Genomic DNA, 9,959 nt, shown 5'->3' with positions numbered 1-9,959 from the left:
CTTACCCTTTATATAAAACTCTCCCTTGTACATGAGTTTCTGTGGATTTGTTTCTTTAAAGTACCTAGACTATCACACCTATCAAGGAGTAGTAAGTGGAGTTGACAGCCATGGAAGTGAGGCTGGGCCCAGGTGGGCAATGCATCCATCAGAAGAAATGGGGACATGCTGAATAGAACTGCCACCCACTGAGTGGTCCGAGGCTCTGGTGGCAGCCTTCTTGCCACTCAAGCAGCCTCAAGGAGGGTAGGACCTCTGTTCCCTTCAATGACCCACCCCTAACCTTGTGTCACAGTGTCACCATCCTGAAATGGGCTGCCCCTTGTAAATCCAAGTCCATGAAATGAAAAGAAATTGGATTCAGGAGCTGATCCCTAGCAAATTTCCCTGCATCCCTTTAAAGTATAATGAATGGATGACATGGGGCGCTCAAAGAATGAATGAGTGAAAACAACCTGAGGGGCAGGATTCCTAACATGAGCCAGAAACAATGATTTGACATGACCTGGGGAGTTTGATTTATTTGACACTGCACCTATATCCCAAACAATAATGGCAATAAGATACCCATTACTTATCTCTCCACAGTTATTTCCATGGAAATTCGATAAGGGAATGTACAGAATGCTCAGAGATGGAAAATGTGCTGAAATATCTTTAATTTGGCTGGTGCCTTCACAAATGCAGAACTGACCCCTGTTCTCGAGAAGAAAAATGGAGTCCGTTGCAAAAAGCCAGGGGCTCATTTCCCACAACTAATCCGTGCAGGTGCTGTTTATGAGCGTAAACTGCGTATAGAAAGGTATGGTGCTCACGATGAAGGTGCAGCTGACCTGAAGGAAAATAATTAAAGAAGATAAAACTTGAAAATCTATATTACATTGGAAGCATTTAGCTAGTAGCATACAGTAGGTCTTAAGATACATTATTAACACAAAATGACAGCAATCAAGCATTCTTTCTCCTGGGGCAGGTATTTCTGAATCAGACCACTTGAGCCTGGGGGCTCGAGAACGGGAGACTGGTTGGGATGCATTCTGCCCCTAAAGTATCCCTCTTCCTTCATGGTCCCCTGATGCATAGGCTACAAGAGTCCCACATATGACCCAGTAAGACAACCTCCAACTGGGCAGCAGCTGCTCCAGCCCATGGCTGCAGGAGGCAGGGTAAGGCCAGCCCAAGGAAGGTATATACCTTGACTGAGGCCCAGCCTCCACCTCCAATATCCCCATCCATGTCAGCTACCAGCTCGTAGATAGTGACTGCAGACTGCTGGCTGGATGGAAACTTTCCTTAAGGCCCAGAACACAACAAAGGGAGGTTCGTGACCATGAAAACTCAGCGGTTCTCTAATCCCCAAGAGGAAGAGGAAAGCAGAGCAAGGACAACAGGGAGAATACCCTCTGCCTGCACCACGAGGAACTAGAAAGGGAAAAAACAGGGGCTTATGAAGAAGACTGTCTAGAAGGGAAAGCCTTGTGCTCATAAGTCACCTCTGGTTGGCCCTCCTGACTGTGGGAAAAGCATGCATGGCTGGTCCTGGGAGCCAGGCCCTGTCTGCTTAAAGGAAGCACACGGCTCCTCCCATGAGGACACCTGGAGCCCTCCTGGAGGGAGGTCCTTCTCCCACAGGACTATCCCCAGGCGATTTCCCCACGCCTGCTTCTAAACACCCCTGGCAGTGGTATTTTTTCATTCTCACAGGATACAGAACGTGTTTGTGGATGAATTTTAACTTCAAACCTTTCTCTCTCCTTCACCTTCTTGCAAGGGGCAGTTCTCCAGGTCTTCATCGTGTTTTTTACAGATGGTGCGGCCCAGCTCCAAGTCCATTAAATATAACCAAGTGTGCCTCTGTTGAGAAAAACAAAGATGTACAAATTGCTGTGAAATAATCACTCCTCAGAAACTAGAAATAGAGAATCAAGTGGAAAAGTAGACAGAAGCTAGAATATAAACATACATATAAATACGTATATACATATTATTTGAAGTTCTTCGAGAAGTATTACCAACAGAAAGGTATGCATAAGTACCTCTGAGATGTGCACAGAATTGTTCCAGAAGCACTTTTCCCAAGAGGCACATCTACTGGTGTCAACACCAATAGTACAAAAGGCATGTAAGATGTGGTGCACACACACAGTCACGTGCTACCCAGCATGAACCTGCACAAACTACAGCAAACTTAACAGTAGACTGACGCTCTCAAACGCACTGGGGAGCAGTGCTGGCCTGACACTAGAACATGCTATCTGAAGTCATTATACAGAGCAGGAAAGGTTAAGGCATGGTATTAGAAAACCAGGATCGCTCCATCCCTTACAAGGGGCCAGGCCTGGATGGGGACAAAAAGGAGCCTCTGGAGGCTGGGGATGTGCTGTCTCTTCATGTGGTTGGTGATTGTAATAAAATCTCATCTTGAGCCCATTTGTCGGCCACTGGAGATCCCCTTGCAGAGGGGACTAGGGGAGGAGATGAGTCAGTCAGGGTGTGATGTAGCACCGATGAAGAATACAGCTTTCCTCCACTTCCTAAATGCTTCCTTCCCCCACACACATGCCCCCTAACTATCATGATCTGAACTCTACCTTGCAGGTCTGGATAGAGTAGAAGTTGTACACTGGTGCAGATGGGAGCTGGAAGCACAGGAAATCCAGGGTGGGTGATACCTTCAGGACCAGGGGTGTGAGGGGCGATACTGGGAGGCTGGAGGGGGATGGGTTGAAGGGGGGGAGCCAATTGCAGGGATCTGTGTATGGCCTCCTCCCTGGGGGATGGACGGCGGGGGGGGGGGCGGCAGGGAGACGTCGGACAGGGCGGGATATGACAAAATAATAATTTATAAATTGTCGAGGGCTCGTGGGGGAGGGGGGAGCAGGGAGGGAAGGCGAAGAAGGGGGGACCTGATGCAAGGGGCTTAGGTGAAGAGCAGGTGCTTTGGGGATGATGAGGGCAATGAATGGCAGGTGTGCTTTACACAGTTGATGTGTGGGTGGATTATGATGGGAGTTGTATGGGTCCCTAATAAAATGTTTAAAAAGGAAAAAAATCTCATCTTGAAAACATCCACCATGTTGAAAAGTCTTCAGTCAGAGGCTGTCCTATATGTGCATTCATATATTGACAAAATTTATGTTACTATTTTCAATTCCTTAATTATGCTGTTCTTAACTGCCAAAGGAGTCAGCCTGACTCATAACCACAGTGGAACTAAGCTTTGTCTAGTCCTACACCATCCACAATGTCAGTAACAGATTGCATCTTTGTGATTCATGGAGTTTTCACTGGTTATTTGGGGAGAAGTAGATCGCCAGGCCTTTCTTCCTAGTCCATTGTAGTCTAGTAGCTCCACTGAAACCTATTCACCCTTAAAGCAACACACACACCTCCACTGCAGATGTGTGGTGGCTACACCTGAAATGCGTTGGCTGAGAATCAAACCTGGGTCTCCAGAAAATAAAAGGAAATTTCTGCCTCTTAACCACCACTATATCCTCCGTAATTATACACTCCTATAAAGTTGCCCCACCACTTGTATGTGAGTTTATTGGACTGTGGTGGCTTGTGTGCTGCTGTGGTGCTGAGAGCTACGTCTGTGGCATTTAAAATACCAGCAAGGTCAGCCAAGGTGAACAGGTTTCAACAGCGCTTCCAGACTGCGAGCAGCCTACAAAAGGAACAGGCTGTCCACTTCCGAGGAATGACCCACTGAAACCCTTTTGGGTGGCACTGGACCACTGTCAGTTACTGATTGATTACCTAATGAACAGAAGCAGCGTATTGTCAGAGAGAGGGCCGAAGGTGAGTCCCTCGGGTTGGGAGGCACTCAAAATATGACTGAGGAAGAGCTGCCTTCTCAGCGCAGAGTCGACCAGAACGACGGGAATGAAGGAAAGCCTTCCTGTTTTACCTTCATTTGCAGATGGGGCATGGCACACAAGGAGAAGAAACAGCTGCAAACATCAATTAATAATTGGAACTTGGAATATACAGAGTATAAATCTAGGGAAATTAGAAGTCAAAAATGAAAAGGAATGCATAAAGATCTATATCCTAGGTTCTAATGAGCTGAATCAGAAAATCATATGGCTTACTGTACTGGGATTGACACCATCAAGAGAAAGAGCACTGCATTCATTGTCAAAAGCACCTTCAAGGTCGATCTTGAAGTACAACACTGTCTGTGATAGAGCACTGTCTATCCACATACAAGAAAACCAAATCAGTACAACTCTTATTCAAATTCATGTATCAGCCACTAAAGCTAGTGAAGAAATTGAATACTTTTACTGACTTCAGTTGAAAATTGAGCAAATGTGCAATCAAGATGCATTGATAATTACTTACTATTAGAATGCAAAAATTGGAAACAAGAAAATAGGAATGGTACATGATCTTGTTGATAGAAACAAAACTGGAGAACACAAGATAGAATTTTGCAAAACCAATGACTTGTTCATAGCAGATACCTTTTTCAACAACACCAATTCTCCAGATAGATTACTCACAAATCAAACTGGCTACATCTTTGAGAAGAGACCATGGAGGAGATCATTATGACCAACTAAAACCAACTCAGGGGCCAACTGTGGAAGAAACCATCAATTGCTCATAGGTAATTTCAGGTTAAAGTTGAAGAAATTAAAACAAATCCACAAGAGCTAAATTACAACCTGGAGTATATCCCACCTGAATTTCGAGAACATCTCAAGCATAGATTTGATGCATTGAACACTGATGACAGAAAACCTGATGAGCTGTGGGAGGACATCAAGAACATCCTACATGCAGAAAACAAAAGGGCATTTTAAAATCTTGAAAGAAAAAATGATAAAAGTAGATGCCAGAAGAGACTCTGAAACATGCCCTCAATTGTAGAATAGCTAAGGAAAGTGGAAGAAATGATGAAGTCAAAGACCTGGACAGAGAATTTTCAAAGGGCAGCTCAAAAGGATAAAGTCAGCTATTATAAGAGAATGTGCAAAGACCTAGAATTACAAGACCAAAAAGGAAGAATATACTCAGAGTATCTTAAATGGAACAAATTCAAGGAAAAAGTCAAGCCTCAAGTAGAAATATTGAGAGTCTGGGAGCTAAATACTGAATGATGCAGGAAGCATCAAACTAATAATACACAGTCACTGTACCAAAAAGAACATATGGAAATTGAAACATTTCAATGGGGTAACAGGTAAGAAAGAACCAATTGTGCCGAAGGAAGAAGTCCAAGCTTCCCTGGAACCATTACCAATTGAAATGTTTCAACAAGCTGATGAAGCACATGCGAGCACTTATTCTTTGATTCCAGGTAATTTGGAAGAAAACTGCTTGGCCAACTGACTGGAAGGTCCATATTTGTAGCCATTCCAAAGAAAGGTGAAACAACAGAATGTGCAGACTATAGAACAATGTCATTGAGATTGTATGCAAGTGATATATTGCTGAAGCTCATCCAGCAACAGTTGCAGCAGTGCAGTGACAGGGAGCTGCCAGAGGTTCAGGTCAGATTCAGAAGGGGATGTGGGACAAGGGCTATCATTGCTGATGCCAGAAGGATCTTGACTGAAAGCGGAGGATACCTGGATGATATTTACCTGTGTCTCACTTACTATCCCAAGGAATTTGACTGTGTGGATCATAACAAGCTATGTATAGTCTTGAGAAAAATGGGAATGCCACAATACTTCCTTGTGTTCATGTGGAACCTGAACCTAGATTAAGAGGAAGTTGTACTAACAGAATGAATGCTGTATGTTTTAAATCTGCAAAGGTCCACATCAAGGTTGTATCCATCTCACCATACTTATAAGATCTGTATGTGGAGTAAATAATTAGAGAAGCTGGATTATATGAAGAAAAATTATGGTGTAAGGATGATAGGAAAGTTCCGTAACAACCTGCAATCTGCAGATGACACAACTTTGCTTGCCAAAAGTGATGAAGACTTGAAGCACTTACTGAAGAAGATCAATCATTGCACCTTCCAGTATTGATTACAACCCATTGTCAAGAAGACCCAAATCCTCACAAATGGACCAATAGGTCACATCATGATAAAAAGAGAAAAGGTTGATTTCTTTTTCCAAGGATTTCATTTTGCTTAGATCCGCAATCAACACTCATGGAAGGAACAGTCAAGAGATCAAATCATGTGTTGCATTAAGTAAACCCGCTGCACAAGACCTCTTTAGAGTACTGAAAAGCAGAGATGTTATTCTGCGGACTAAGGTGTGCTTGACACAATCGTGGTACTTTCAATTGTCTCACAGGCATGTCAAAATTGCACAGTGAATAAGGAAGACCAAAGAAAAAACAATGGATTTGAACAATGGTGTTGGTGAATTCCATGACTAGGGACTGGCAAAAGAACAAGCAGATCTGTCTTGGAAAAAGCACCGCTAGAATGCTGCTTCAAGGCAAAGATGGTGAGATGTCATGTCATGTATTTTGGACATGCTACCAGGAGACACCAGTCCCTGGAGTAGGACATCATGCTTGGTACTGTAAAGGTGCAGCAAAAAAAAAAAAAAGAAAAAAGAGGCAGCCCTTCAATTAGGTGGACTGACACAGTGGCTGCAACAACAGGCTCAAACATATAATCAATTGTGAGGATGACGCTGTACCAAGCAGTGTTTTTCCCTGTTGTACATAGTGGCCCAGCTTTTGACAGCACCTAACAACAAGAACAACAACAAAAATCTTTGGGACAAAAATCAGAGAATGAAAATGAGTTTAGCCAGAGAATAACTCAAGCCATTATACTGACCTGGAGATTGTCTAGAGAGCTAATTTTGTTTGGGGCGTAAGTGGTCATGCCATTGACAAGTAATATCCACTAGTTCCCCAACACTCACACACATGCACATACACACAGATTCCTTCACAGATGTTCCTCCCCCTTGAAGTTCCAAGGCTGTACAGTAGGACTGGTAGAAGAGACACCAACAATATCCGTAAGGATTCCTGTGGCAGGGAATCAACCTAATGAAGAAGCAATCATCAAAGGTGTGAAAGGCACAAGAAAAGGTGAGATGCTCTGCGCAGGGAGGGAAGATGCACAGGTATTCTTGCAGAAGTTTGTTGCGTATGTGGGATCCTCCACATATTTGCTCACTTTGGCATCACATGGATTCATAACTTATCATCCAGAAGCAGATCTTTTACAATGGACAAAATGTGTGTCTCAGTGTGGAGTATAATCAAAATTCCAATCAAAGGAAGCCAGAAGGGATAAGAAGAAACACCAGTGGGAAATCGCCACACAAACATGCCAGTGACCTAAATTTCTACCTCATCCATCCCTTCCCTCTTTTCAGACTTTATAATTCACTGCTTGCTTGACCAGTTTGCTGAGATGCATTGGCAGTAAGAAATTCTCAAATTATTTACTTCCCCCACCTCTTTACTTCCCCCAGGCCAAATCTTCTCAGCTGAGAGAACCACCATTAGCCATGGTTCGGGACAAATATGGGATATGGGAACACCCGGAATGTTCCTCTTTACTAATACCCATGGTAGCAAGCAATTAGGGATGATTCTGCCTTCACGTAGAAGCAGAAGTCAGCAATCCCTACACTAACCTGCTCCCACCTTTGTCTCACCACCTGTCTCTAAGGACAGTTATTGCCCACCAGTGTCATTCTCCCTCGAGCATCAGTGGCTATGGTACCAGCACAAGGGAAAATGTTCACTAACATGATTCAGATTGTCACTGTCCTGAGTCACCTCCGCCACACTCCCCCATTATATAGAGGATAAAACTCCTTGACAGAAGCTAGAAGACCCCAGGCAGCTACACGTTCCGTCCCTGCACACTTGCCTTTCTGAACTTCCTTCTCTGGGACACAGGTTCAGAGACCTCTGCCTGTGCCCTGCGCACACCTGGCTGATCCCAGCCTCATGGGTCTAACAAAGCTGCCTGACTTTACCTTCCCCAGCCCTTCCCACGCTGCATCCTTCAGGCTTGTCCCTCCTAGAGCAGCATCCTTGTCCCCCAGCCAAATAGCCAGCCCTTCCAACACCCACGACCCTGCCCCACTGGCCTGACTGCATCTCCCATGCTTGCTATTATTCCATTCACGGTTGTGCATGCTTACTCATTCCCCACCTCACAGATTAGGATGATTGATCATACCCTGTCAATTCTTACTCCTTCCAGCACAGACCCTGCACATAATGGACTTTCCATAAATGTTTCCTGATGTCCCCAAAGAAGGTCTTCTCATCCATGACATGAATGTCACTCCAGGCTCACCATTGTGTGTCCAGCTCATCGGGGCAGAAGGTTAGCCCCCCTGAGGATGTGCCTGCCACCTGCCGGTCCCCTGAGCCCATGCTCTATCGGTTAGTACTTTCTTTTCAGCGTCTGACGTAGCTCTTCCATTGTTCCCACCCTCGAATATCTCACTGTCCACTCTCTGCTCCTCCTCATGTTGTTTCCCAAGTTGCTGTATGCTTCTCTTTCTCTCCTATCCGGTTGGTCAAAGGCTCTACTTTTAAAGGAAATAGACCATAAGCATGAAGCATCTCTGTTGATACCTTATGATTTTTAAATATTTACAGCATTCAAAAAATCAATGCCACTTTTCTGTATACTAAGCCCTCCCCAAACCCAAGCTGAGCCCCCGAGGAGATAAGAGAGCAGAGAATATGAGCCCTCAGTGGCACCTTGTGCTGGCTCCGTCGGATCCGCAGCAACTTGTAGGCGTACTCATCCTCGCTGTCCTCATTGTACTGAAATACAGCAAACTCCACCGACATCACAAAATCATTCAAGTTCTTACTGATGTCAATAAACCCGGAAGGAATGGTCCAGACGTGTGTCCGCAGCACCATAAGCCCCAGAAGTAGAGTCACCTTTGGGAACATGGCTCTCCTCCACACCAGCGCGAGGCTCCTGGGAACGCACTGGCAGACAATAAGTGAAAGGAGCTGGGAGCTGGGAGCTGGGAGCTGCTGCTGCTGCTGCTGCTGCTGCTGCTGCTGCTGCTGCTGCTGCTGCTGCTGCTGCTGCTGCTGCTGCTGCTGCTGCTGCTGTGGGGAGAGTCCTTCAGAGCTTCTATCCCAAGGGCCTTGCCCAGTGGAGCCCAGGAACTAGTTACCACCTCCTCCCTCCAATCAGCATTTCTGTTCCGCGCCTCCACACCTCTCCCCCGGCTGTCCCTCCCATTGTCACCAGATAGCAGTGCAGAAGTCCTTGGGCTCACAGACAGGCATTAAACAGCGGGCTCTTTTTACTGCATGTCTCCAGGGCTGCTCGGCCTGACCTGCTCAAGGCTTAAGAGTGAGGGGATTTGCCATCCTCCCTGCCTTCATAGCGGAGCAGCTAAGGATTGATAGAGCCTCAGGAACTCATGGTGGGCTTGGATTTCAAAGGAGCAGGCCTGCCTTGGGATCTTATACCCCGCAGCATCCGCATATTGGAAGGGTACAGGGTGGGGGCTAGAATTTGGCTGTCCATGTGTGATAGATACCCTCTTCTCAACCTTTTGTGTCCCGTTGGTCTGCCGTCTTGCCCTCCTGACCCAAGACTTGACTGTGCTTGACAATTAGGGACGGAGAAGTCCAATGTCCTCAGGTGGGTGGTGAGAATGCCCTAGAGAAGGGATGGAAGGTCACGGAGCTGGGGGAGGGGACCAGCCCTGCCTCACCCCAGAAGATGTGCTTTCTCACCCAGCTTTGGGTCTTGACCACATCCCCTCATCCATATACTTCACAGGGAACCTGCGGGGCTGTTTTGAGCCCCCGAAGAGGACTAAGTGCAGACACATTTTATGATGTTGAATTCACACATTTATGCATCAAAGAGGTAAGAAATTTTGTAACTAATATATTGTAGCTTAATTCAAAACACACACAGTCACACATCATGCAATACATCACAGGTGGCTTACCTTACCAGTGGAGAGCTCAGAGTGATGTGGTGTCCGCTCTGTGTTGAAGGAGCTCTGAAGCTC

The 9,959-nt window shown here is 45.7% G+C and overlaps 1 protein-coding gene across 1 annotated transcript; it reads right to left on the bottom strand.

Moving 5' to 3' along the window:
* Window positions 1–755: 755 nt before the first annotated feature.
* Window positions 756–8,871, bottom strand: LOC142422671 (putative cystatin-16). The gene is made up of 3 exons (XM_075527982.1): window positions 8,671–8,871; window positions 1,744–1,854; window positions 756–833 (listed from the first exon to the last, which is right to left on the bottom strand). Exons 1-3 carry the CDS (start codon window positions 8,869–8,871, stop codon window positions 756–758), a joined length of 390 nt encoding a protein of 129 aa, XP_075384097.1.
* Between the last annotated feature and the right edge of the window lie 1,088 nt (window positions 8,872–9,959).

This window comes from Tenrec ecaudatus, chromosome 12 (assembly GCF_050624435.1).
Source record: "Tenrec ecaudatus isolate mTenEca1 chromosome 12, mTenEca1.hap1, whole genome shotgun sequence".
Lineage (NCBI taxonomy): Eukaryota > Metazoa > Chordata > Mammalia > Afrosoricida > Tenrecidae > Tenrec > Tenrec ecaudatus.
The sequence above is the reverse complement of the archived record's forward strand: the minus strand, read 5'-3'. Positions and strand labels throughout refer to the sequence as shown.